Source organism: Vulpes lagopus, chromosome 14 (genome assembly GCF_018345385.1).
Source record: "Vulpes lagopus strain Blue_001 chromosome 14, ASM1834538v1, whole genome shotgun sequence".
NCBI lineage: Eukaryota > Metazoa > Chordata > Mammalia > Carnivora > Canidae > Vulpes > Vulpes lagopus.
In genome coordinates this window covers 31,599,552-31,627,172 of record NC_054837.1, presented here as the reverse complement: position 1 = coordinate 31,627,172, position 27,621 = coordinate 31,599,552, and the positions used below count along the sequence as shown (strand labels likewise).

The window sequence follows — 27,621 nt, the reverse complement described above, 5'->3', positions numbered from 1 at the left end:
TGAGAAACAAGTCTGTTGTTTAGAAGCTGCCCTATTATGACATTTTGATCCAGCGGCCTGGTTGGCCTAAGACAGAAATTGGTACCCAGAAACTGGGGAAGTGGCCGTGGAACTGGGTAATGGGCAGAGGCTGGGAGAATTTGGGGCACAGGCTGGAGAGAGCCCACATTGCCACGAGCAGACCATTAAAATTAGCCCTGGTGAGGACTCAGATGGAGAAAAGGGGAGCTGGCGAGAGCCCCCATCTTCTCAGAGAACACCCTTCCTGATGGTCGTGGGCAGAGTATGGTCACCAGCGGACGTGAGGACCTGCTTGGAAAGCAGAGTAGAGACCGTTGTTGAGAGAAGGGGGCAGAGAATGTGCTGGGTTGAGTGTGCGTCCTGGTATCTCGTGGAAGGAGCTTGCACGTGATGAAACTGGACACTGAGGCACAGTGTGGAAGGTGTGGCTTGCCTTCTGCGGGCGCTTGTAGTAAAATGTGAACAGAGGGGAGGCGACACATAGGATGTTCATCAAAGGGGACCAGAACTGAGACATTTGGAAACTTCTCAGCCTGTCCATAGTGGAGACAATGAGAGCCTGTTCAGAAGAGAAGGCCAAGGGTGTGGCTAATGACCGTTTGATAAGGGGATCATTGTGGGTGTGAGGCAGACTTCATCACCCCGGCAGTGGGAAGACAGCCAGCGGGAACCGGAGGGGAAGGACAAGGACAGAGTGAGGGAAGGAAGCTGGAATTCTTAGATCTTTACGGGATGGACTGTGGGACCGTTCGGCCGCACCTGTGCTCTTCTTCAAGATGAGGGAAGGACCCCAGAAATGATTCAGAGGCCATCAGAGGAGGGACATCACCTGGATTTCAACCAGCCAGGTGACTTCTGCCCCAGGGTGTAGGGGGGAGTGTAGGCGTGCTCTCCAGGCAGAGGGTGGTTGCCCAGTGGGGCTGCTGGATGGGCTGTGTTGGGGTGATGCCCTGCACCCCACGGACCCCAGGCAGGTGGAGCCAGCGCCGTGCAACTCCACCCAGGACAGCTGCTGCATGGGCCGTGCCCAGCAAATTGCAGGACGGCCTGGCCACAACCCCGGTGGACCCGGAAAAAAAAGCAGGACATCAGCCTAGGGGCATTGTTTTCCAGCCTTGGGGTTTAGTGTTGCTTGCCCCGTTGGGTTTTGGGCTCCCCTTGGACCTGTTCTCCCATTTTTCTCCTTTTGGAATGAGACTGTCAGACCTGGATTGTGGTGTTCCAGAACCCTGCGTAGCATTTTTGATCTCACAGGCTCACACCTGATTTAGACATTTAGGTGAGGCTTTGGATTGACTTTGGAGTTGATGACTTGTGAGAAGGGCCTGGGTTTTTCGGAGCCAGGGTCAGATCATTATAGTCGACGTGTTTGTGTTCCCTTCATCTCACACACTGAACACCTGATGGCCTGGACGATGGTATTAGGAGGTAGTTTGATCATGGGAGCAGAGAGCCGTTAGGTGCCATGGATGAGATCAGTGCCCTTATAAAAGAGACCCCAGGGAGTTTCCTGCCCCTTCCCCCATTCAGGACACGTTGAGAATCTGCAGCCAGAGGGACTGCTGTCCTCCAACCACGCTGGCACCCTCAGACTTCCAGGCTCCTTATTGTAAGAAATAAACATCTGGGCAGCCCTGGTGGCGTAGCGGCTTAGTGCTGCCTGCAGCCCAGGGTGTGATCCTGGAGACCCTGGATCGATCCCACATCGGGCTCCCTGCATGAAGCCTGCTTCTCCCTCTGCCTGTGTCTCTGCCTCTCTCTCTCTCTCTCCATCTCTATGAATAAATAAATAAAAATCTTAAAAAAAAAAAAGAAATAGGGATCCCCGGGTGGCTCAGTGGTTTAGTGCCTGCCTTCCGCCCAGGGCATGATCCTGGCGTCCCAGGATCGAATCCCATATCGGGCTCCCTGCATGGAGCCTGCTTCTCCCTCTGCCTGTGTCTCTGCTTCTCTCTCTATGTCTCTCATGAATAAATAAATAAAATCTTAAAAAAAAAAAATAAAAAAAAAGAAATAAACGTCTACTGAAATAAATAAGCCACCTCGTCTTATGGTATTTTGTTCTAACAGCTCAGCCCAGATAGTCTGAGACCCACATAGATACTTTTTTTTTAAAATTTATTTTTATTTTTATTTTTTTTTCATAGATACTTTTTGTATCTGTTTTTACTTCTCATTATGTTGGTGAGATCTTGCCTTGTTGCTGCAAAAAGTCACACCTGATTTTCACGGTCGTACGATATACCGCGTGGCCATCCGGGTGTCTCCTGTTCATGGTGGCCGTGAGTCCCTGTGTGCTGGGTTGTGAACACTCTTGGCCCTTGCCCCAGAGTGTACTCACCCATGTTCCCCAGGGGTCCACAGCAGGGGTAGGCCTGCCGGTCCTGGCATGTGCATCTTTAGCTCTGCCCTCACGTGCCCTTGGACATACCTGGAGTTGGGAGCCCTTGGGGAGGGCTCACCTGGGCTCACGGCTCGGGACTCTGAGTTCTGCTGTCCTGGAGTCGTGCTCTGGTCTTGAGGCCTGCCTGCATTGCTGCATGTGCACTCGGCTCACTGCTTCCTGCTGCCCTCGGATTTCTTCATGTTTCGTTCTTTCCCTTCCTGCTGGTGCCGGTTTTGTGGGCTCTGGCCTCCATGAGCAGCAGACATCCCAGCCCCACACCTGTAGTTCTCGGGGACTTCCTCGGGATGCTGGCGGTGGATTGCTGGGTCGTAGAGTGCCAGAGAGCTGTCTTCATTCACCGTAGCTTCCAGAAGGGCAGTTGCTGTTCCTCCCACGTCCACGCCAGTGCCTGCTACGTTCAGGCCTTCTTGAGCCTCTGTGGTTGCCATGGGTGTGGTTTTGATTTCCATGTCCTAAGTTTCGGTCACCTTTCTTTTGTATGTCATTGGAGTTGCAGAATCCAAGGCTCAAAGTTTGAGGAGTCTGTTGGGGGGTAACATAAAATGGTCCCCAGGCCTTGGGTGTGGTTTAATTGGAAATCTCAGGCTCCTGGTGGCTGAGGCCAGCTAACTCCGGAGTGGCAGAGGTTGTGAGGTTCTCCAGAGAAAGCTCAGGGCACGAGGTTGGTGTGTGTCCAGGACCGGGAGAGAATGTGGCTGACCCCTCACCCCCTCTGTGCTGTTCAACACCAGCGTGGGTGTCCCCACCTGCTAATACTGGTATGTGACTGTGCATGTGTGTATTAATTTCCTAGGACCTCTGTGCTCACACGCCGTGTGCCTCTGTGTCCTCTCCTTGTCTTATAAGGCACCTGTCATTGGATTTAGGAAGAACTCATCTCCAGATCCTTAACTCGATTCCATCCGTAAAGATGCTATTTCCAAATAGGGTCACATTCTGAGGTCCCAGCTGGATGTGAATTCTGGGGGATGTTCTTCAACCCACCACAACATGTGTTTCTGATCCTCGGGCCTGCAGGTCCCTAGGTTCAAATTCAGCCCCCAGTTCTGGGGTTCTCTGGGAACTTGTTTTTTTTCCAACAGCTACTTGGGGCCTGTGCAGCAGGGCTGATTTTCTCAGCTCACACGGCCTCAGATGGCCCTCTTACTCGTCACGGCTGGACTGGATGTGCTCTGCAGGCCAGTGCTTGCCCAGAAAGCCCCTGCTGACATCAGAAGTGAGATAAAGAAATAAAACAAGGGGTATGATTTTTAAAAATTGAAAGCATACAAAAAAACTAGTACAAGCTCAAAATAAGGTGCAATATGAAGAGCCACCGCTCCCTGCCCTGACAATGAGTATTTGCTCCAGTAGGTCCTTGGTAACTTGGTTTACTAGTTCCCTCCTAAAAGTCAGTGTTTGTGTCTTTTAGAGACTGGCACATCCTTCCTTCCCAGGCACACATGGTACATACTCGGCATGCCTGTCTCTGCCGTGGGTCTGGTACCTGGGGGTGGATCTTGGAGATCCTTGTTCTGGCATGTAGATCACCTCAGAGGGCCCTGGCTGGAGGCCCTCCCTCTTCCCTGTGGACTCTGTAAACAGAAGCTGCCGAAGCAGGGCTGTGGCTCCCTCATTCCCGCCAACACCTTGGGGAAGAGCTCGTTTCCCTGAGATCCATCTTACAAAAGCCTTCTTGCTTAGAAACATCTGTGTGTCTTCTGGAACTTTCTTGGGGGAGCATATTAGATTTCTAGGGCTGCTGTAGCAAATGATCACAGACTTGGTAGTTTATTTTTTATTTTTATTTTAAAAGACTTATTTATTTATCTATTTATTTATGATAGAGAGAGAAAGAGGCAGAGACACAGGAGAAGGGAGAAGCAGGCTCCATGCCAGGATCCTGACGTGGGACTCGATCCTGGGACTCCAGGATTGCACCCTGGGCCAAAGGCAGGTGCTAAACCGCTGAGCCACCCAGGGATCCCCAGACTTGGTAGTTTAAAGCAATAAATACATCCTCTCTCAGCTCTGGAGGACAGACACCAGGATTTTAGACTTTTGGCCTGCCTCGCTCTTCTGGTGGCTCCAGGTGGCCCTTGGCTGGTGGCCACATCCCTCTAATCTTTGCCTCCCTTTTCACATGGCCCTTCTTTGAATCTTGCCACTGGATTTGGGACCCACCATGTGATCCAGGATAATCTCATTTTGAGATACTTAGCTGAGTCTGCAAAGACCTTTCTTCCAAATAAGGTCAAATCAAGGGTCCAGGTAGACATGTCTTTTGAGGGGCCAGCATTCCTCTCCCTACAGGAAGGATGATACCACCAACAGCAGCTAGCATTGATTGAATGCTTGCTGTATGCCAGGCACCAAGCTGCACGTAGAACAGCTTATTATATCCTCATAATGCCTCCGTGGTGTGATTATGTGTGTATTCCCAGTGGAGTCACAGAGGCTCAGAGAGGTTGAGACACTGCCAGAGGTCACACAGCTGCTGGTGGAAGTAGAGCCTGGACCAGCCCCTGTGCCCTCTGCTTTGGTTCCCAGGGTTATAGCTCAGACCTGATTGGGGAGGTGTTTTGTGTGGCCACACACTCCTAATCAGAAAATTTTATATAAGTAAATTGGTACCCAGCATTTAAAGATAGGCAGATTTATATGGAAATCTAGATTTGTAGCTGTTCATGAGCGTTAGCTGGGATCTGTTCTTTGGTTGGTTGAGGTCTGCTGGTTTCAGCAGGATGATGCTCTCCAGCTGTGTGGCTGTGGGCAAGTGACACTTCTCCGGACGTCGGCTTCCTCATCTGTAAAACGGGGATAGTCATAGCCCTGGCCACACAGATGTTGTTGCGAGGGATAGATCAGTTGGTAAATGGGACGTGATGGGCCCGGTGTATATTCAGCTGTGCGGTGGCTGCATCAGGCTGTCATTGTCAACACCAATTCCTAGGCTCTTTCTGGAGTAAATTCAGAATTTGTTCCTGGAGGCTGTCCAGCGGTCCTGGGTGATGGAAGAGATCCCAGAGGAAATCTGGGCCATCGGGAGCTCCTGGGACCTTAAACCCACCGCAAGCATCCTGCCTCAGTTTCCCCATCTGTAAGGTGGGGGTGCTGTGAGGATCCATACAGCCGAAGACTGGGTGAACACAGTGCTTTGGGCACTACCCGTTCCTGATAAGAGCTGGGGGTGGTGATGGTGGGGGTGGCGAGGCACTGTGTGTTCAGAGGACATGGAACAGGACGGTGGCAGACCAGTGAGGCTCGGGTTAGGTGGCACCAAGGGCCTGGAGGCGGGAAGGCTGTCCTTGGCAGGCAACCTGGCCCTCACCATCTTCTCCCATAAGACGCAAGGACTGACGTCTCTGACCTCCCTTTGTGGCCAGGGAGCAGTGAGTGTGGTGGACGGTCAGCGGTCATGGCCACCTGTGTCCTTGGTGGGGGAGGAAGGAAGGCTGGGGCTGGACAGAGTCCAGCTGAGGTTTGAGATATCCTTCAACCCTGGGGGGCAGTGTTGGGAAGGGCTTCTTGAACCCTCTTGATGGTTTTGGATGGCCTTGCATTTCTGCAACATCTCTGACTTTTTGAGAGCTCTCACACCTATGGTCTGGTTGACCCACCGCGGTGGAGGCTGGGAAGGCTCCAGGGGGCCCCCTCCTCCCGCCAGGGGCATGCTTTGCATTCATCACCCTCTGCCTCAGCTGATTTCGGTCCCTGTGGATGGATGGGTCAGGTCGGTTTGTGAAGCAGGGAGTGGAACAGACAGGAAGGGGCAGGAGGGGGCCGAGTGATTAGGAAGGCTGCTCATTCCTTCGGCACGTGTTTGCTGAGCACGTACTGTGTGCTGGGCACAGAGCAGTGTAGGAGTGCCTTTGTGGGCAGAGCTGACCGGGCCCCCCTCTCGGCTACTGACATAGTAGCTGCAGGGACGCCCGTGCACAGGCAGATAGAGACGCTCACAAACGGTGTCTGAAGGGAGCAAGGCAGGTGAGTTGACCTTAGGGACTGGTGGGGTGGCTGGGTGGGCCTTTCTGAGGAGGGGTCAGGCATGGGAGTGGCTTCCTGGGTGCAGCATGAGCAAAGGCCCAGAGATGGGCAGGTGGTTACTTTAGTGTCTGAAGAGGAAATAGCGAGTGGGGCTGAGGATGGGGAGAGGCAGGCTGGGGCCTTGTAGGACATGGTGAGGAGGTTTAGATTTGATTCTAGTTTGTCGGGACACCTTCGAAGACAGGAGCAGATTTGAGATTTCTTTTGTAGGGAGAGCCACTGAGTTGTGCCAATGGACTGTACTTGGGGTATGAGGGATGGAGGTCGAGGACAGCTCGTAGACTTCTGTTTGAGGGGCTGTGGGATCTCTTCCAGGACAAAAATACCAGATAGGAGGATAATCAAGAGCAGACGGACAGTGTGGCCTTAAATCTGGCCTTAATTTACTGGTAGGACCACTGAGCAACAAAAAACAAACAAAACAGGCCAAGGACTTAATAGAGATTTCTCCGGAAGAGATGCACAAATGACCAAAAGCATCTGAAAAGATGTTCATCACCATCGTCAGGAAAGTGCCAGCGGAAACCCCAGAGATCCCCCTCATACCCATCAGGATGGCGACCACAAAAAACCAGAAGCTCACCCATGTTGGCGAGGGTGTGGAGAAGTCGGAGCCCTGGTGCACTGCCGGTGGGGAGGTGGAATGGTGCGGCTCCTGTGGAAAAGGGCGCGAGGTTCCTGGAAAAATCAGACATGGAATTGGCGTATGACAGCAGTTCTGCTTCCAGACATCTCCCCCAAAGAACCGAGAGCAGACAAGCAGATATCTGCACACCCTTGTTCAGAACCACATGATTCACAACAGCCAAAAAGTGGAAGCAACTCAGGTGTCCACAGACCAGCGAGCGGACAAAGTGAGCTCCGTCCATATGCTGGCATGTGATGCAGCCATGGGAACACGGCGGCCCTGACACCTGCTATCCCGTGGACGAGCTCTGAGGACACAGCGCTGAGTGTGAGAGCAGCCGGCCGCGACAGGACACGTCCCCCACGAGTCCACCTACGAGGCACCCAGAGGAGTCAGGGCCTTAGGGACAGGACCTAGGAGGGGGCGCCAGGGGCTGGGGCCTTGGTGCTCCCCGGGGACAGAGTTTCCGTTTGGGCAGATGAAAAAGTTCTGGGGACAGATGATGGGCCTGGTCGCACAACAAGGTCAGTGGGCTTGATGTCACTGAAATGTACACACCTAAAAATGGTGAAGTTGAGAAGTTTTATGCAATAAAAGAAAAAAAAATCATGGTGGGTGAGACCGGAGGGGGAGTCGGGTTCACAGCTGTGGCCAGATCGCCCAGCCCACTGGCCATGGTCAGATTTCAACATGCTGAGCTCTTGCAAAAGACTAAGGCTTTGAAGGAGGCAGCCGGGAGCTTCTGATTCCTCCAGTCTCAAACCTCTGTTGCCCCATTTTATGAGACCTTGGCAAGCTCCACACTGCGTTCTTGAACCGGAGCCAAGGCGAGCGAAGCAAGCTCATTTAGTAATAATTCTGGTGGCACGTTGAAGCCTGAGTGCCTTCTTCAGGGCGGGTCCGGGTCACTTTGGTCGCTCTATGGTGCTGCCTGGAAGGGAGGGGAAGACTCCCCGTGGCCGAGTGGCGGCCAAGGTGGAGACAACAGGGGCCAGCGAACTTTGGAAAGGAATAAATAGTAAATATTTTTTGCTCTGCAGGCCGAACAGGTTCTGTGTCACCCACGCTCACCTGTACCCCTGGACTGCAGGGTATGATACAGGTGATGCACCCCTGAGTGGGTGATGCTGTGTGCACTACAACTTTATTTATGGGCACTGAGATGTGAATTTAAAAAATATATATATATATATTTGGGGGAATCCCTGAGTGGCTCAGCGGTTTCGCGCCTGCCTTTGGCCCGGGGCGCGATCCTGGAGTCCCGGGATCGAGTCCTGCGTCGGGCTCCTGGCGTGGAGCCTGCTTCTCCCTCTGCCTGTCTCTCTTTCTCTCTCTCTGTCTATCATAAATAAAAATAAATCTTAAAAAAAATATATATATATATATATTTGATTTATTTGACAGAGAGAGAGAGTACAAGTAGGGGGAGCAGCAGAGGGAGAGGGAGAAGCAGACTCCTCCACTGAGCGGGGGAACCTGATGTGGGACTCGATCCCAGGAGCCAGAGATCATGACCTGAGCCGAAGGCAAATACTCAACTGATTGAACCACGCTGGCGCCCCCCTGAAATGCAAATTTTATGTAACTTTCACACGTCATGAAACAGTGTTCTTTCTGTACTTTTTTTCAAACATTAAGAAATGTAAAACCAGGAGTACCCGTGTGGCTCAGTCAGTTGGGTGTCTGATGTCAGCTTGGGTCTTGATCTCAGGGTCTTGGGATCAAGCCCTCCCCACGTTGGGCTCCCTGCTTGGCGGCGAGCCTGCTTCTCCCTCTCCTTCTGCCTCTCCCCCGCCTTGTGCATGCTCTCTCTCAAATAAATAAATAAAAATCCAGAAAAAAAATTAAAAAGAGAAGTAGACCTATTGTGAGCCTCTGGGATGAGTGGAAGCGGGCGTCAGGACAGACTTGTCCTGTGGGCTGCAGTTTGCTGGACCCTGTCTTTGTTGCAAACACCCTGCTTTGTTATTGGAATGACGTTAAGGAATTAAAGGCCCTCTTCTCCTCTGCCTGACTCCTACGTGGAGAAGGGGGGTCCCGAGGGTGATCTGTGCCTGCCAGAGAGAGCAAGGATGGGTGGACTACTGGATTTCATCACAGTGGCATATTTAGGGGGTCTGGAGGAGGCCCTGATTTGAGGGGTGGAGGGTGGGATTGGGCTTGATCCCCCCAGGGACGGGGCTGAGGACAGTGTGTGCCTCCCAGTGGTCCCCTGGTCATCAGTGATCCTTCCTCTTCCACACCTGCAGGGAGCCGTCCTGAGGCAGAAGATACAGTGGTTAGAGTGCGGGATTTGGGGCAGACTGGAGGTCACAACCCTCTGCCTCTGTGGGGTTTGTACCCTTGGGCAAGTGAGTGGTTTATTTATTCCTTTTTATTTATCAATACTATCATTTTTAAGATTTTATTTATTTGTGAGAGACACAGAGAGCGGCAGAGACCCAGGCAGAGGGGGAGGCAGGCTCCCGCGGGGTTGCCGGGATGCGGGGATGGATGTACGTGTTCTGCTGTAGCAGGTACTGCCCGACAGTATTCCAAGGTGGTTGGACCAGTTGGTTCTCCTGCCTGTGATCTGTGGGAGCCCTGGTGCGTGCTAGCGCACGTCCGTGAACACGTTGGGTGCCCGTGCGCTCCTCCAGTTGAGTATCTGAGTCATTTCTGAGCGCCAGATCTCCTCTCTCACTTCGTGCTCAGCTCCTGTTTCCTTGACGCCCCCCGTAACCCTGAGCACCGGTGGGGAGCACACGAGATGCTCAGGCAGGGTTGGAAGGAGTGAACGAGTGAGTGAAAGCTGTATTCCCCTCCTGCGTTGCTGGATGCAGGGACGGCGGGCAGACTCAGGCCCCTGTGAGGGTGGCAGGCGGCAGAGGGCTGGGACGGCCTGGTGTCAAGGGCCTGGGAGCTGAGGGCCTTGTGACAGCTGGAGACTCACCTGCCAGCCAGCTCAGTTCCAGCAGGCTACGGCTATGAGGGGACACACATCTCCCTGGTTTTCAAAAGTTGTCGGAAATCCGACATTTATCTTACCATTTAAAAAGTATTGTCAGCAGATTCAGATGTTTTGAAATACCACGCGATCCAGAACTCACCCCCTGGCTGAATCTGGGTCCCCCTGGGGAACCTGCTGGCTTTTTGAGGTGGGCTTTGACGGGACCCTCCTGGTTCTGATGCCATATCCCAGGACAGGGGAGGCTGGCTTCTGGGGGCTCCTCTCCACTGGTGTTCCTGGGTGGGGTGTAGCTGGCTGGGTTCTTTGTGGAGTACGCCTCAGTGGATGATCTGCCACTGTCACGTCACTGTCCAGCAAGGCTGCCCTGTGGTCACTGAAGTCAGGAGGAGGCAGTGGCGGGCCTGTGGCAGGTCGGTCTGCAGCTGGAAGGTGTTTGAGGTCCAGAGTCATCTGTGAAAGCAGAGGCCTCCCCCCCAGCCCCTGCACAAGTTGGAAGAAGCCACCCAGAGTGTGTCCAGTCCTGGGTTCTCTTTTTCTTTTTTTAAGATTTTATTTATTTATTCATGAGAGACACAGAGAGAGGCAGAGACACAGGTGGAGGGAGAAGCAGGCTCCCTGCGGGGAGCCCAATGTGGGACTCGATCCCAGGACTTCAGGATCATGACCTGAGCCAAAGGCAGATGCTCAACCACTGAGGCCCCCAGGTGTCCCTGAAATAACTTTCTTTTTAGAACAGTTTTAGACATATAGAAAAATCGGGGAGAGAATACAGAGCTCCCACATTCCACACGCCCCATTTCCGCTGCTAACACCTTTCATCAGGGTGACTGGCTCGTCCCTGTAAGTGGACTGACGATGATGTGTTGGTGTTGACTGGGGTCTACACTCTGGCTTGCCTGGGTTTTTAGTTAATACCCTTTCTCCATACCAGGATTCTACGTGGGAGCCCTCGTCACCTCCGGTCACAGTGTCTCCCCAGGCTCCTCTAGGCCATGACGGCTTCTCAGACTCTCCTTGTTTCTGGTGACCTGGATATGGAAAGCTCAGGGATTTTGTAGGATATCCCTCTATTGGGATTCGTATGATGTTTTTCTCGGGATTAGACCAGAATTCTGGGTTTTTGGGAGGAAGACACAGAGGCAACATGTGCTTCTCACCACTTTGTGTCAGCCTGATGTCACAGTTGGGGTAGATCCCGTTTCTAGTCCCTGTGGCACAGATGAGAAAGTGAGTCCCAGGAAGTTCTGGGGGGCTCCTGTGCATAGGCGGAGGAGGGCAGGGTGAGGAGCAGGCAGGGAGGCAGCTGTGGCCATCGGGCTGGGGCCCCTTTGCTTGTAGGGACGGCCCTCTGCCTCTCCTCTCTGTCCTGGTCCCTTGCAGCCTCCTCGTTGGTCTCCCAGAAATCGGATTTGTTGGGACACCAGCACCCTTGCTGGGCCTCTGTGGGCTTAGGCTGTGCTTACCTTCTGAGAAGCGCTCACCTCCACCTTGAACATTTTTTGCTTTAATTTTTCTCTTTTTAAAAATCAGAATTTCGGGTCACCTGGGGGGCTCAGTTGGTGAAGCGCCTGCCTTTAGCTCAGGTCATGATCTCGGGGTCCTGGGATTGCTCCCTGCTCAGTGGGGAGCCTGCTTCTCCCTCTCCCTCTGCCCCTCCCCCTGCTTGTGCACACCCTCCTGTCTCTCTCCTTCTCTCTCTCTGTCTCATAGATAAAATCTTTTTTTTTATAAAAATTAGATTTTAACACCCATACAGGGGAGTACACAGTGTCAGCTGTAGCAGTGGATGAATTTTTATGTAGGTTTACATGCTTGTCATGCTCGTCTGGATCACCTGCCGAAGGCAGTCCTTCTCCTCCTCTGTCAGTGTTTGCCCTGGGGTACAGCTGCCCCCACCTCCGTCACCAGACTGCAGCTTTGCCCGCTCGTGGGATCGTTGCTGGAACGGACTCCTCCGGCACGTTTTCCTGTGTCGAGCTTCTGTTGGTTGACGTGGTGCTTGGTTCCTGTGTGTCATTGTGGGCATCCAGCGTCCACCTCCTTTTCTCTGTTGGGTGGCATCGCATTGTCTGAACATGCCACCACTTGTCATCCTTTCCCTTGCTTGTGGACATTTGTGTTTCCAGGTTGGGGCTGTTATGAGTGAAGCTGCTGTTGACATTTGTGCGTGCATGGATGTGTGTTTTCATTTCTCTGAGGAAAACCCTAGGAGTGGCATTGCTCTCTCATGGGGCAAAAGCCTGTTCTACTTTAGCAGATAATGCCAAACGTTTTCCAGTGATGCGCCTCTTACTCTTGCACCAGCAGTGTGAGCATTCTGGTTGCTCCATTCTGGGCCACCATTTGTTGTCATTTGTGTGTGTGTGTGTGTGTGTGTGTGTGTGTGTGTGTGTGTTAGCTATTCCAATGAAGGCTGGAGAATCTCACTGTGAGTTTCATGGACACTTCGACGACGACTAGACCGCCTAGGAGCAGTGGGGTGGCTCCAAGAGGTTGTGGGGATCTAGTCTCCTATCTTTCTGTTCCACTATCCTTTGTTTGTAGCTTCTGTTCTCAAGGTTGCCTCATGATCTAAGGTGGCTGCTGTAGCTCCATCCATCATGACTGCAGTCCAGGCAGCAGGAAGGGGAACTCGTCAACAAATACATAGGCATTTGTGATGTTGATAATGCCGGGAAGACAAAACAGGGTGGTGGATAGAATGTGACTATGGAAAGGCCATTTTAGAAAGGATGTTTTTTTTCCTTTTCATTCGCCACAACAATCCCCATACTTAGAGCCTGATATGTAGTGGGAACTCAGTAAATATTGTTGAGGGGAATGAAGAGTGTTCAGGGAAGTTCTCATTGAGAAGGTGACTTTAGATGTAAGGGTAAGGGGGTCACCAATGAAGCCCCGTATGAAGACATGGGAGGGAAGATTGCCCCGGGCGAGCAGGCAGTCCGTGCAAAGGTCCTATGGCAGAAGCTTGCCTGGTGGGCTCAGGAGCAGTGAGGTAGTTGATTGGGAGGACGGATTGCAGTGGTTATAGGGAGCCAGGTCACTCAAGACCTCATATCAGGTCACTATCAGGGATTTGGATTTTATTCTGAGGTAAATAGGGAGCCATGGGAGGTGTTTGAGCAGGGGAATGACATGAGCTGACTTATCTTTTAGAAGCATAACTCTGATCTTGGATGTAGAGCAGACCAGGAGCAAGAGCAGAAGCAGGAAAACCAGTGTCGAAGTTAGCGCATCAGTCCAAGCAAGCAGGGCTGGGTGCGACGTGGTGTTGGAGAGAAGTGGATGGACTTCAGCATGTCTTGGAGAGAGCACAGCCAAGACATGCTGATGGAAAGGTGTTGGGTGGAAGGGAAGTTGAGGAGCCCGGGATGGCTCGGTTTCCTAGCGGAGGAAACTCACCCCGTGGTCTTTGCAAACTGCTTGGGTTTCCTATAAACACCTTTTCTTTTAATTGTCTTTAAAAATCAGAAGAGAGGGATGCCTGGGTGGCTCAGCGGTTGAGCGCCACCTTCTACCCAGGGTGTGATCCCGGAGTCCCGGGATCGAGTCCCGCGTCGGGCTCCCGGCATGGAGCCTGCTTCTCCCTCTGCCTGTGTTTCCACCCCCCGCCCCCTCTGTGTCTCTCATGAATAAATAAATAAAATGTTAAAAAGAAAAAAAACAAAACTAGAAGAGAGGGGAACAGTAGGCAAGGGTGCGGTGTTCCCAGGCCTCAGACTGACTCAGCACATGCTCTGGTCCTCCCTGAGCTCGCGGGCCGTGCGCAGGGCCAGGGCGCGCCTCCCAGCCCCGGGATGCAGGAGGCGGTAGGCGCGACGTGCGGCCCATCTGCAGCGGGCAGGGCCCACCCGGCTCAGAACTGGGCCAGGCCTGCCTCTGGGCCTCTGGGCTCACCTGCTCCCAAGTGTGTTTCTCTGAGCCTGTTCCATCTTATCGCTGGGGCAGGGATTAGGTTTTGCAATTCAATGGCCGGGTCAAGTTAATGATTATTTCCTGGGGCTGCCCTGAGCTCGGTGGGAGAGGCGGGTAAGGATGCGGCCAGTGTGGGGACGGAACCCATGGGTCGGTCTCCCCCTGCCTGTGACCTCCGGGAGACACTTGGCCTTCAAGCCTCCACGGCTGTATCTGTTAAATGAGCCTTAGAGAATCCAGTGAGGTGAGGCAGGCACAAGTTACCGAATGCTGCTCTACAGATGGCTCATATGGCTCCCGGCTCCCCGTGTGTCCCCAGCTTCTCAGGGCCAGAGGCCCCATCTGGTGCATCCTCGTGTCCTCAGATTCCCAGTATAGCATCTAGCACGGGGTGGGTGATTGTGCGCAGGATGATGATCAGACCAGCCAGACTTGTTTCAGCGAGTTCCCGAAGATGTCTCAGGGGAGGTGGCACCTGATGAGTGGGGCTATGGTTTGGGTGCCCTGGGATCCCGGGCACAGGGGCAAGTGCTGTGGGAGTGGGGCTGAGCTGCCTTTCCAGAGTGGACTGGTGTGGGGAGAACGAGGTGAGGCCTTGAATACCGAGCACAGGGATTCATACTTGAAGCTACCTCACGTTGAGCACCTGCTGCATGCACTTTTGGCTCCCGGTGCTAAATCTCATCCACAGCTCCCCCAAGTAGGGGCGGTTACTATTCCCATGCTGCAGACCCAAAAGCTGAGGCGCTAAGACACTGCTAGAGGCCTCAGAGCCAGGAAAGTGGAGGTGGGGCCCTGTCGGGTGTGTCCACACCTGTGCCACCTTTAGGGAGATAGTACAAACCACGAATGCTAGGGCTTTGTGTGATTTGGAATTTTTTTTTTTTAAGATTTTATTTATTTATTTATGAGAGACACAGAGAGAGGCAGAGATATAGGCAGAGGGAGAAGCAGGCTCCTCACAGGGAGCCCGATGTGGGACTCAATCCCAGGATCTCGGGATCACAACCTGAGCCAAAGGCAGACGCTCAACTGCTGAGCCACCCAGGCATCCCTGATTTGGAATTTTCTAGGAGCTACATGAGAAAAGGAGTAAGATGGGGAATCCCTGGGTGGCTCAGCGGTTTGGCGCCTGCCTTTGGCCCAGGGCGTGATCGTGGAGTCCCGGGATCGAGTCCCGCGTTGGGCTCCTGGCATGGAGCCTGCTTCTCCCTCTGCCTGTGTCTCTGCCTCTCTCTTGCTCTCTCTCTATGTCTATCATGAATAAATAAATAAAATCTTAAAAAAAAAAAAAAGGAGTAAGAAACAGGTGAAATTAGTGTTATTTACCCAGTGCATCCAAAATATCAGCTCACCGTGTGATCAATATAAAAACAATTATTAAAAAAAATAAAAAGTAAAATAAAAATAAAAACAATTATTGATGAGATAAATGTATATTCTTTGGCTTTCTTTTTTTAAAGATTTTGCTTATTTCTAAGATTTTACTTATTTGCTTATGTATTTTTTAAGATTTGCTTATTTATTTGAGAGAAAGCATACAAGCAAGGACACAGGGAGAGGGAGAAACAGACTCCCCACTGAGCAGGGATCCTGACACAGGACTAGATCCCAGGACCCTGAGATCATGACCTGAGCTGAAGGCAGACGCTTCACTGACTGAGCCACCCAAGCACTACGGCTTTTTTTTCTTTTTCTTTTTGGACAAAGCTGGCCTGTAACTTATACCAGGCCCATCCCTGCTGGACTCGACACCTTGGAGCACTTGGTAGCAGCACCTGGCAGGTGGCTGCTGCCTGGGCGGGCAGGTCTGTACCATCGGCGGCCCAACCCTGCAGCTGCACCACCGACCCCTCCTGTGGACAGGGAGTTTCTGGGTAACCAAGGGTGTGCACCTTGGGAGTTTCTACACTGGGCTTCTTTAAACAAAGAAAAGCCCACATGTGTGTTGATTAAATGAAAAATAAAGTCCCTGCTTGGGGAAGCAGGGACTCTGCTTCTCCCTCTCCCTCCTGGTCATGCTCTCTCTCTCAAATAAATTAATAAAATCTTAAAAAAAATTTTTTTTTTCTTAGTACGTCAGTTGCTTCTGGAGGCTGCAACTTCTTCAGCCTCTGTTGCAATGCTCCTCCTCAGAGAGGCCTTCCTGGATTGCCTTTTTTGACAGGTAGGCCCTCTTACTCTCCCTCTGGCTTTCTTTTTTCCCAGTGTCCTCAGGGCCTGAAGTTATGTCCTGCAAGGATTTGTTTATCTGGTGTTCATCAGTGCCCCTGGCCCCAGGGGTGTCACCTCCACCAGGGCTGGACCTTGCTGCTGTCTTCTCTGGGGCATCTCCTGTGCTCAGGATGCTGCTGGGCCCCCAGCGTGTGCCCCGTGGGTGTTTAGGGAGCCGGTGAATGGTTGGGGTGCATGGTGCATCTTTCCACGACTATCTAGGACCCTGGAAATCGTCGGGGACCTTCCTGCCTTGCAGTGAGCTTGAGGAGCCTTGTGGGGTCTGGTGGGTGTGCCAAGGGGAGCACTGACGTAGGACCCCAGCCTCACTTCCCCATTCTCTCTGGCGTCAGGGGAGTGAGGACGGGCCCTGGGAACTTTGGACCAGGATGCCAGTCTGGCCAGTGCGGGTTCAAGTGACGCTCAGGTCATTTAGCTTTGCCTTGGTCTTAGCCCCGTATTGGACTTTGTAGCATCCCCCGTTCCCCCGGAAAAGATATGTCCAACTTCTAACCCATTACCTGTGAATGTGACCTTATTTGAAAATAGGGTTTGGGGACACCTGGGTGGCTCAGTGGTTGAGTATCTGCTCTTGGCTTAGGGTGTGATCCTGGGGTCCCAGGATTGAGTCCCACATCGGGCTCCCCTCAGGAAGCCTGCTTCTCCCTCTGCCTGTGTCCCTGCCTCTCTTACGAATTAATAAATAAAATCTTTTAAAAAAAGAAAATAGGGCTTTTGCAGAAGAAATTAAGATAAGGAGCAGGTGGGCCCTAAATCCAGTGAGAATTCCTTCTACAAGCACAGGGACACAGAGACAGGAAGGCAAGATCACAAGGAGGCAGAGGCTGGAGGGCTGTGGCCATGCCCAGGGACCACCGCAGCCTCTGGGGGCAGGAAGAGCAAGTTGGGACCCCCCAGGTGTGACCTTGTGAGAACTGCCCCAGGGGTGATGCCGAGGCCTTGGTGCTGGGAGATGGGCCTGGTGAGGGCTCTGGAGCCTGGTTTTAGCAGGGGGCTGGGACTTCCTGGCTCTTTGGATCTGGCGAGAGATGTTTTTTTGGCTCTAAATGGAGGTCCCGTGCTTTGCCACTGGTGACCAAGGGGCACTGAAGGTCCTGGGGGTCATGGGGCCCCTCTCAGCCTCTGCTGCTCGCAGCTCAGAGCTTATCCCAGCTCCATCCTGGAGGCCAGGCTGAAGGTCTGAGTTCCTTGGAACGACAGGCACATGAGTCCCTGGCCTCTTCTGCCTTCCCTGGGGTCCCGGGCTTCTTTGTGGAGGGTAGGGCTGACCTGGGGTCCCTCCAGGTCTCTCTGTGAAGGGCAGGGCTGACTCAGGGTTCCCCCTGCCAGGCCTCTCTGTGGAGGCAGGGCTGACTCAGGGTCCCCCCCCCCAGGCCTCTCTGTGGAGGGCAGGGCTCCTCTCCTGCTCCCCCACTTTGCCTTGGGACTGCTGTTCTGCTCTCCCTGGGCAGTGTCTGGAGCCCCTCCCTGCCCACTTTGGGGGGGAGCTGGGGGCTGATGGAGGAGCCCATGGAGACTACCCTTGCTGGAGGGTGGCCTGAGCTGCAACACCCATTGACCTTGTCCTCAGGCTGTGGCCTGGCCTATGAGGTCCAGAAAATTTTCCCACCCAATTGTAATTGTACAGATTTACTTAATTGAACCATAGACTAATAGCTAAAATTGTAACTTTGGCCATCCTGTGTCCCCTGAACTGCTGTCCTGGCCAAGCTGGGGCCCAAGTAGGCCATGCTCTCTATGTATTTCAAAAAAAAAAAAAAATTCTCTCTCAAGTAGGAGCTGTTTAAAACCCACACAAAGGAGGAGGCAGGTAACCACTCTTTAGACATTTCCACGTTGACATTAGTTGCTCCAGAGCTCACGTTGCTTGTTGACTCAGCAAAAGTTTGGGTACCAAGCACTGTTCTGGGCCCAGCGAATCAACAAACAAAGCAGATGAAGATCGTGTCCTTGTGAGGCTATGACCTAGCGGGGGAGACAGAGAAGGAACAGTAGACGTAATTATAAGCGACAAGGACCATCAGCAGGTTAAGGGAGTTTAGGAATTTGGGGGGTAGATCAGGTGAGAGATTTGACTATGTGGCCACCTTTGGAAGAGCATTAGCGGTGGAAAGAATAGCTAGTGCAAAGGCCCTGGGGCAGGAGTGTGCCTGCATTTATAAGGGCCAGCATCTTACAGACGGAATGGAATAGAATAGAAGTTTCATATATCTAGGGACCTTGTATAAGTGAGATCACAGGATTTGTTCTTCTGTGACTGGCTTGTTCCACTCAGCATACTGTTCTCTGGGTTCATCCGTGGTGTGGCAGGTATCGGCCTCACCTTCCTTGTTAGGACTGAGGAACGTCCCATAGAATGCAGGTACTACCCTGTGTTTGCCTGTTGGTCGGGCTGCTGTGAATAGTGCTGCAGTGAACACGGGTGTGCTCATGCACACGCTTTTTAACAGGCGACGAAAATATGTTCCATCTCTTGATTTTGGTTGTCAGACAAGAGAGGTGTTAACATTTGATGAACCTTGACAGAGCGCTCTTAAAAAACATGAGTGTTATGGATGAACCTCGAAAACATGATACTGGGGGAAAGAAGCCACATGTGGCCTCTGCTTGTTTTTATTTTAATTTTTAATTTTTTAAAATTTAGATTTTTAAAATTTATTCATGAGAGACACAGAGAGGTAGAGACACAAGCAGAGGAAGAAGCAAGCTCCCTGTGGGGAGCTCGATGCGGGATTCAATTCCAGGACTGGGATCACACACTGAGCCGAAGGCAGATGCTCAACTGCTGAGCCACCCAGGTGTCCTCCTCTGCTTGTTTTTAAGAAACAGGGTATTTTGGACATAAATGGACGACTCGTATGATTCTTTTATCAGAAAAAAGGGAAAATTTATAAAGTAGGTGAGGGGGTGCTAGGGACTAGGGGAGGGAGGGGAATGCTAACGGGGACAGGGTTTTGTTTTGGGTGATGAATATGTACTGGGCATAGACAGTGGTGGTGTTGGCACAATTCTGTGCATACATCTAAGCCACTGAACTAGACACTGTAAGTGGGTGACTTGTACGTGAATCACAAATCACTAAAGCATCAAGAAATGCCAGCATAGGGATGCCTGGGTGGCTCAGCAGTTTAGGGCCGTCTTCAGCCCAGGGCCTGATCCTGGGGACCCGGGATCGAGTCCCACGTCGGGCTCCCTGCATGGAGCCTGCTTCTCCCTCTGCCTCTGCTTCTTTCTGTATGTTTCTCATGAATAAATAAATAAAAATCTTAAAAAAAAAAAAAAGAAATGCCAGCGTAATGTTTTCATGGTACACCCATACGTTCATCCTTTTAGGTGTGCGGCCCGCTGAGTTTTATCAGATGTGTACACCTCGCCTGTGTGGCACCTGAAATTAAGAGATGGGTTGTGTTCGTGACCCCCGCGTAGTTTCTTGATGCTGTTTTGCAGTTGGTCCCCTACCTGCACCCGAGCTCTGGCAACCACTGATCTGGCTTCTGTCCTGAATGTTTTCCTTTTTCCAGCTGTCCTGGAAATGGAATCATACTGTGTGTCGCTTTTTGCATCTGGCTTTTGTTACTTAACATGCGCTGGAGGTTCATCGGTGTGGCGGACGGTGGGTCGTCGGTTCCTGCTTGTGATCAAGCGGTGCTTCGTTGTTTGCGTATGTGGCAGTTCATTTGTCTGTTGATGGACACTTGAGTTTTAAAATGTGTTTTGGAAACATATTCGTTATAGATGGGCATTAAAGTAGTCATGCTCCAAAGGCTTGAGAGCCTGTATGCAGGCTGTGGCCCCTCCAGGAATGCCCTCCCCGTCCTCTTCGCTGGCAAAGTCCAACTCACTCTTTTTCAGGACTCTGCTCTCATGTTCCCTCTTCCGGGCGGCCTTGCTGACTGTCCAGGAACGGGCTCGGAGGGTCTGGTTGGATGAGAGGCAGTGGTGTCTTCTATTCCAGTCTTTGTACTCTGGGCTGTGGTCTTTGACCTTGGGGGGAAGGGGTGGGGATAGAATCGGCCACATCAGGTGAAAGGCCGTGAGCTTGGCCAGCACTGCTATCTAATCAGCTGCTTGGTCCAGTTGCCTCCACTCCGATGCTGATCAAAATCAGTGCAAAGTCTGTCCCCAGCTGGGGTGGGGGTGGGGCGGTGACAGTGATGGGGAGGAGGACAAGACGAGGCAGTCGCTACCTGGCTGACCTTCCAGTCGCTGGGGCTCGGCTATATCCTGTTCAAGCATTTTACCTGGATAAATTCACGTAAAACCTCACAGCGGCTCTGCGAGGTAAACCCTAGCATTGTGCCCATTCTACGGATGAAGAGAATGAGGCTCACGGAGGAGCAGTGACTTATCCGCTGTCACCCAGCCAGAAGGCAGAGCTGGGTCATCGAATACTCACTGCGAGCCAGTGCCCCAGAGCCCGGAGCACCCTTTTGTTGGAGAGAGATGGGGGGACATGTGGCTTTATCTGGTGACTCATTTCTTTGGCTGTGATTTGTCCCCAAAGCAGAGTGAGCTGGACAGTGGATGAGGGATTCTGGAGTTCTGAAAACTTCTCCGGGTCCAGATGAGCAACAGGGCTGGGGAGCGAGGCAGGAACCAGAAATGATTTTATTTTATTTTATTCTATTTATTTATTTAAAAATTTTTATTTATATTTAGAGAGAGGGAGAGAGGGAGTGTGCACGCACTCATGGGGCAGGGGGAGAGGGAGAGAGAGGATCCTAAGCGGGCTCCACGCCGAACACAGCTGGACACAGGGCCCCATCTCATGACCCTGAGATCACAACCTGAACCGAAACCAAGAGTGAGACGCTCAACTGCTTGAGCTACCCAGGCGCCCCAGGAAACTGTCTTTTTAAAAACCACTTAGTTGAGGTATGATTGATATATTTTTTTTTAAATGTAGATATTTAATGTGTACTACTTGATGAGTTTGCAGATAAGTATACACCCTCGAAACCATCACCACAACTTATGCATAAAGATATCTGTCACCTCCAAAACTTTCTATGTGATTGTTATTATTGCTTTAGTTATGCAAGACGAGTAAGCCTGGAGACCTGCCTACCGTACACCATCGTGTCTCCAGTTAAGAAGACTGCATCCAGGGATCCCTGGGTGGCCCAGCGGTTTAGCGCCTGCCTTTGGCCCGGGGCGTGATCCTGGAGACCCGGGATCAAGTCCCATGTCGGGCTGCCTGCATGGAGGCTGCTTCTCCCTCTGCCTGTGTCTCTACCTCTCTCTCTCTCGCTGTGTCTATCATAAATAAATAAATCTTTAAAAAAAAAAAGACTGCATCCTACACTTAAATATTTGCTAAGAGGGTAGGTCTTATGTTACATATTTTTATCTCTCTCTCTCTCTCTCTCTCTCTCTCACACACACACACACACACACACAGAAGAAGAAGGAACTGGGTCTGATGTGTTTTCTCTTGGTGGAGTGTCCTGGCGGAAGCCAGGCCAGACAGGGACCCCCAGTTACTAGCCCTGTGAGTGTCTTTTCTCTGGGGAGGGTATGGCGGAGAGGGCATGACGGGACTAGCTCCCTCTTACTCCTCCCTTTGGGCCTGTTGAAGATTTGAGAGTTTCCATCCTTGGTGGACCCCATGCCAGCCCAGCAGCTGCTCACCTGAGGATGAATTCCACTCACCAAGCCCGTGTCCCCGGGGTCTGGGAGGGTCACCTCTGCTGTCAGACCTGCTGTGTGGGGCCTGGGGAGAGCCACCCAACCGTTCCAGGCCTCCGTTTCCCCATTAGAAACATGGGGAAGGGGATCCCTGGGTGGCTCAGTGGTTTGGCATCTGCCTTCGGTCCAGGGCATGGTCCTGGAGTCCCAGGATCGAGTCCCACATCGGGCTCCCTGCATGGAGCCTGCTTCTCCCTCTGCCTGTGTCTCTGCCCCTCTCTCTCTCTCTCTCTCTCTCTCTCTTTGGGTCTCTCATGAATAAATAAATAAAATCTTAAAAAAAAATGAGGAGGTCACCCTCTTCCAGTTGATGGTGCTGGCGATGTGCTGCAACAGGCGTGGCAAAGGGGTGGCCCGTGTCCCAACTATGGCCTGAAGGTGTGCATTCGATTGGCCCCTGGGTGTGTTTGATCTTGAAAAAAAAAATTGTTGGTATAGAAACAATAGGGAGATTCCACAGAGTCTTTGTTGCTTTGTCCAAATCATGTTTATGAGTCACCTTGATTTGTATGTGTTAGATGCTCTGGATATAAAAATGATCCTGTGGCTTCCATGGCTGGTAGGAAGATGTGTTTAGCAAATGATTATTATACCCCAAAAAACTCCAGATTTTATGTGAAATCTTCCAGTTTTTTATTCTTGGCAATTAATTCAACTTTTCTTCACTTAAGCATCATGTTGGTCAAGTGAGATATGGCTGAGGCTACAGAGTCATTGGTTTCCATTGTACACATGGGGAAACTGAGGCTCAGGAGGTGACCATCTTGCCCCTGTGGCCCTGGGATCTGGCTACTTCCTTATTTGTTCCTTCCCAGAGTCTGCTCGTTGGGGACACGGGGCTGGGCCTGACCAGCCAGCTCCTGCCTTCCACCTCCTCTGGAGTCTCTCTGCCCGTTGGTTTTGGCTATTTGGGGACAATAGAGGTGGCTTCCTTGCCCTGGAAGGCCATGTTCAAAGGAACATGGAAGGTGGTGCTTGCTACCGAGGATGCTTAGCTTTGTGGTATCAGGTATCTATCTGATGGCCTGGGTCACTGTGTCAGACCCAGACTCTGAGCCTTGTGGGGCCCATGATGTGGCCGGCCATGTTGGGGGGGATTGGGTGGTATGAGAGGGAACCTCCTTGTGACACTGCAGCAAGGGCTTGTAGAGCTGAGGAGCAAGGCAGGGATTAGAGGCCAGTGTATCTGTGTATCTGACAGACAAGCTGCAGACCTATTTTCTTTGGCTCTGTCTTGGCACCTCCCTGCCTCAGGGCCTTTGCACTGGCCTTGCTTCTATGTGGAATTACCACCCCCACCCCCGCCCCGCCAAATCCATGTGTTCCCCTCACTGCCTTTTGTTTTTATTTTGTTGTTTTTGCTTGTGTTTTGCTTGTGTGACTACTGTTTAAAGTTGCAATCTTCTTCCCCGCGCCCTGCCTCTCACACAGTACCTGTTGTGCCTTCGTGTTTCATACCTGGTAGATTAAAGACACTACAGAGTTGGGATTGGGGTCTGTCTCGTTCACTCATTTATCCCCAGCCCTTAGAAACATGCCTGGCACGTAGTAGATGCTCCGTAGCGTGAATGAATGATGCACTCGGCCACAGGGAGCCCATAATCCCGCAGCCTGGCTGCAGCTACCTCCTGATCTCTGATCAGGCTTCTGTTACTAAAACACATTTTAAAAAGTAGCAGCAGGAATACATTGGCTGTGAACTGACACTCTGGAGCAGCGCGTGTGCAGAGCTTCCCCGCCACCCAGGAGCCACCTCCCGGATGCACTGGCGGGGCCTGGCCACGCAGGCTGGCTCTGGGCAGCCCTGGCGGGGGCCTCCACACACCCTCCTCATGGCCCTGTTTGTTTTGCTCCCCCTGCAGAATGTGCGCATCGACCCCAATAGCCTGTCCTTCAACATGTGGAAGGAGATCCCTGTCCCCTTCTACCTGTCCGTCTACTTCTTCGACGTTGTCAACCCCGATGCAGTCCTCCTGGGGCAGAAGCCGCAGGTGCGGGAGCGCGGGCCCTACGTGTACAGGTGAGGATGGAGGGGGCTGAACTGGGGTGGACTGGGTCTCCCAGGCGGGTAGTCTTTGTAGGGTTGAAGGTCATTTCCCCACTTTACAGAAAAAGAAACCGAGGCCCCTAGTTGTGGAGGGGTTTGCACAAAGTCAGTCTGCTTCCCCCAAGCTGGTGTTCTGGTGGTCAAGACCTGGCACTCTGGAGAGCAACCTCCTGCAATCAGGCAAAGGGCATGCCTTCCCCGTGCCTCAGTTTCTCCATCTGTAAAATGAGGATGACAGTCTCCACCATGGGAGAGGGCGTTATGAGGAGTGGATGAGAAAGTGGGGCGCCCTTAGCACAGGGCTTGGTATGCAGTACGTGCCCAGGAAACGTTCCTTGCCAGCACATTATTACCACTGCTGCCACGGCCTCTTCGCTTGGTCACAGTCTTTGGGAGAGCACAGCTTGTTGAATCGGCTGGAGCAGTTTTCCGAGAGATGAGGGAGGACTGTTCTGGTATAAGGCCTGATTCCAGGCTCCCGCCCATCCCGCTTTCTGGGATGAACCCCGTTGCAGACCTGCCATCCCGGCGGAGCTTGTCCATGGAAGGCTTCTGTGTTGGTTTGCCAAAGTTCATGTTCATTTCTTCATTCTGGAAGCATATATTGAGCACCTCCTGTGTACTGGGCACTGTGCCGGTCACTGTGAAAGGCAGATCCAAGCCCCTGCCTGACAGAGCTGACATGGGAGAGAGTAATCATGTGAACAAATCAGGTGATCCTAAGTGTGGTGAGAGCAAGGAAGGTGAAGCATGGAGAGTGCTGGAGGGAGGGGCGTGGACAGAGTTGGTCTAACTGGAGAGTCAGGGAGGACCTCTGTCAAGGGGACACTTCCCTGAACGTGGGTGGTGAGAAGGGGGTGCCACCGTGTGAAAATGTAGGGGGAAGAGGGCCCCAGGCAGAGGCGGCAGCCAGTGCAAGGGCCCTGAGTCAGGCAGAGTCTGGTAGTCCGGAAAGGAGAAGGCCTGAGTGGCTGGTGTGGTATGAGTGAGGGGAAGAGTGGCAGAGGGTGAGGCCCAGGCATTGGACGGGGTCAGGTGTGGGGATCTCGGAGGCCACCTTAGGAGCTCGATTTTATCCAGTATACAAGGGAGAGTTGCTGGGGAGAGGAGGACATGATCTGATTTCTACTTTTCAAAGATTCTCTGGCTACTTTGTGGAGAATGGATTGCAGAGCAAGAGCATGTAATGCAGCTGGTACTTAACATGCACTGACCCACTCCGTGCTCACCACAGCCCTGTGAAGTGGGTCTGGTTATCACCCCCATTTTATAGATGGGAAAACAGAGGCCCTGGAAGTGAGTAATGGAAACAGGATTAGAGCCTGGGCCCTCTGGCTCCAGAGTGCACATTCCTAACCACTGTGCTACCGATCTCCCTCGGAGAAGCAGGTGCACACATGCACTGGGGAGTCTGTGAAGGATGTGGTGCTTGGCCTGGGGGAGGAACATGTTGGGATTGGGGTGCTCTTTGGGGGGCTCCTGGCAAGCGCCCTGTCCCTGTGCTGCGAGGGCCCGCTGACCACCGACTTCCCTGCCCACAGGGAGTTCAGACACAAGAGCAACATCACCTTCAATGACAATGACACAGTGTCATTCCTTGAGTATCGCAGCTTCCAGTTCCAGCCCGACAAATCCCATGGCTTAGAGAGCGACTATATCGTCATGCCCAACATCCTGGTCTTGGTAAGGCTGCCCCCCGGCCGCGCCCCTGGCCCCAGCCCTCATCTCTGCCCCCAAGGGCTTCCATCTCTCTTCTCGCCTGCCCCCTCCCCCTGCCCGGGCTGGCGCTCAGCGTTAGGGTTGGGGGGGGGTACAGCCTGTGGCTCTTGGGACCCGGCTTGCCGCCCGCTGAGTTTCCCAGGCACATCCTTCTGCCCTGGTTTGGGGGTGTCAGCCAAAGTCCTTGTCTTTCCCTTCTCTCTCTACAAATCTAGAATCTTCACAGGGAGGTCCTGGTGGGGGACTTCATGGGGCCCCCGCAGGCCATGTCCTCTTCTGCAGCATTTGCACGCAGGGCCTTTGTTCTCTGCAGGTGAGAACCCTAGCGGTAGCTGGATTCACTAACCATTAGCCATGGTGTGCCAAGGTCCCCGAGACCCCCTCCAGGCTTGCTGCCTCCCTGGGGGGCTCACAGGACTCAGCGCGCTGTCCCACTCTCGTCTGTGATTCATTACAGCAGAAGGGCAAAGGCAGCAGGGCAAAGGCAGCAAAGGGAAGAAAAAGCACATGGCGTGGAGACCAGCATCCAGCCTCCATGAGCTGTCCCAGGGGAGCCACACAGGCCACCCTTTGTTCCCCCAGCAACGAGTTGTGGTGGCACCTGTGAACGGTTGTTGCCAAGGAAAACACTAGAGACTCCGTGCCCAGGGCTTTTATTGGGGGCTGGTCACGCAGGCCCCTTCTGCCTGGCTCCTCCCAAGATTCAGATCCCCAGGTGGTCAGCATGAAGCACACTGTTTGTACACACAGTCCCGACACCACAAGCCCCCCATCAGTCAGGGAGTGCTGGGAGCCCCCTCGAAACCCAAGTTCCCAGACGCCAGCCATGGGCCAACCTTGGGGGCGGGCCTTTCTAGAGAGACAGAAGCCTCAGGCCTATTGTGTTCACTTTCTGCCAGCGCTCAGTGTTTATGGGCCTAACACACATTCCCTTGTTTCCTTGCCGGTGATCCCAAGGCTGGCGCTGGGCCGGGCTCTGGATCTGACGTGAGCTCGCCTGCTGAATCCATTGGCTGGACAGGACAGAAGAATAGGTGCATCCCAAAGCCTTACAGCTGCCTCCCCATTCCTCCCCACCCCCAGGCACATCCTTCATTTTTGGCAGTGAAGGCACCTTCCCCCCACCGACCAGGTTGGCAATGACTGTGTGATAGCGCCCCAGGGGTTGTGAGCGTTTGTGGAAATGGACAGTCTCACGTAGTCACGAAGAACAGAACCGGTATGAGCTGTTGGAAGATGCTGACCTAAAATATAAATTGCACATGGCTTTGACCTCAAAAATTTCCTTTGTAGGGCCGTGTCCTCTTGAGAGGATAACACAGAGAAAAGATGCTTGCGCTCAAGGGTAGTCATTGTGGCAATATTGTCAGAGCACACTTCTAGAAACAACCTAAATATTGTTCCAACGTGTTTCACTGTGGGAATTTATTGCGGCCGGGCAGTGCCTGAGGATGCAGCCAGCAGTAGGAGGCAGGGCCGCAGGCAGTGGTGCGGAGCAGTCCCCAAGGTACACTGACGTGAGGGAGAGGCAAGGTGCAGAACCCACACACGGTGCCACCGCTTATTATTTATAAAGGAGAAATACTTGCACACACACGCCCACTTACACACATGTGCTTTTTCTTTATATGTTTCGAGCGGGGTGAGCGAACCTCTTCTGTAAAGGGCCAGATAGTAGATATTTAGGCTTTGAGGGCCACGTGGTCTCTGTTGGAACTACTCAGCTCGGCCTGCTAACGCGAGAGGAGCCAAAGACAACATGAATGAGTAGGCATGGCTGTGTTCCAATAAAACTTTATTTCATGGGCACCAAAGGTGAGTTTCATGTAACTTTCATGGGTTTTTTTGAATATTTGTTTTTTCCCCAACTATTTGAAAATATAAAAAAAAAAATTCTTAACTTTCAGACTGTACAGAAACAGGTGGTGGGCTGGCTTTGGCCCATGGACCCTAGTGTGCTGGTCTCTGGTTGTGGATGTCTCTGG

General features: G+C 52.5%; 1 protein-coding gene across 2 annotated transcripts in view; it reads left to right on the top strand.

Moving 5' to 3' along the window:
* SCARB1 (scavenger receptor class B member 1) overlaps positions 1-27,621 on the top strand; it is a 73,516-nt gene that overhangs the window by 15,077 nt on the left and 30,818 nt on the right. For both annotated transcript variants that reach the window (XM_041728519.1, XM_041728518.1), the window contains exons 2-3: positions 23,733-23,890; positions 25,459-25,600. In XM_041728519.1, the coding sequence (XP_041584453.1) occupies positions 23,733-23,890; positions 25,459-25,600 (300 nt within the window). The remainder of the gene's footprint in view (positions 1-23,732; positions 23,891-25,458; positions 25,601-27,621) is intronic.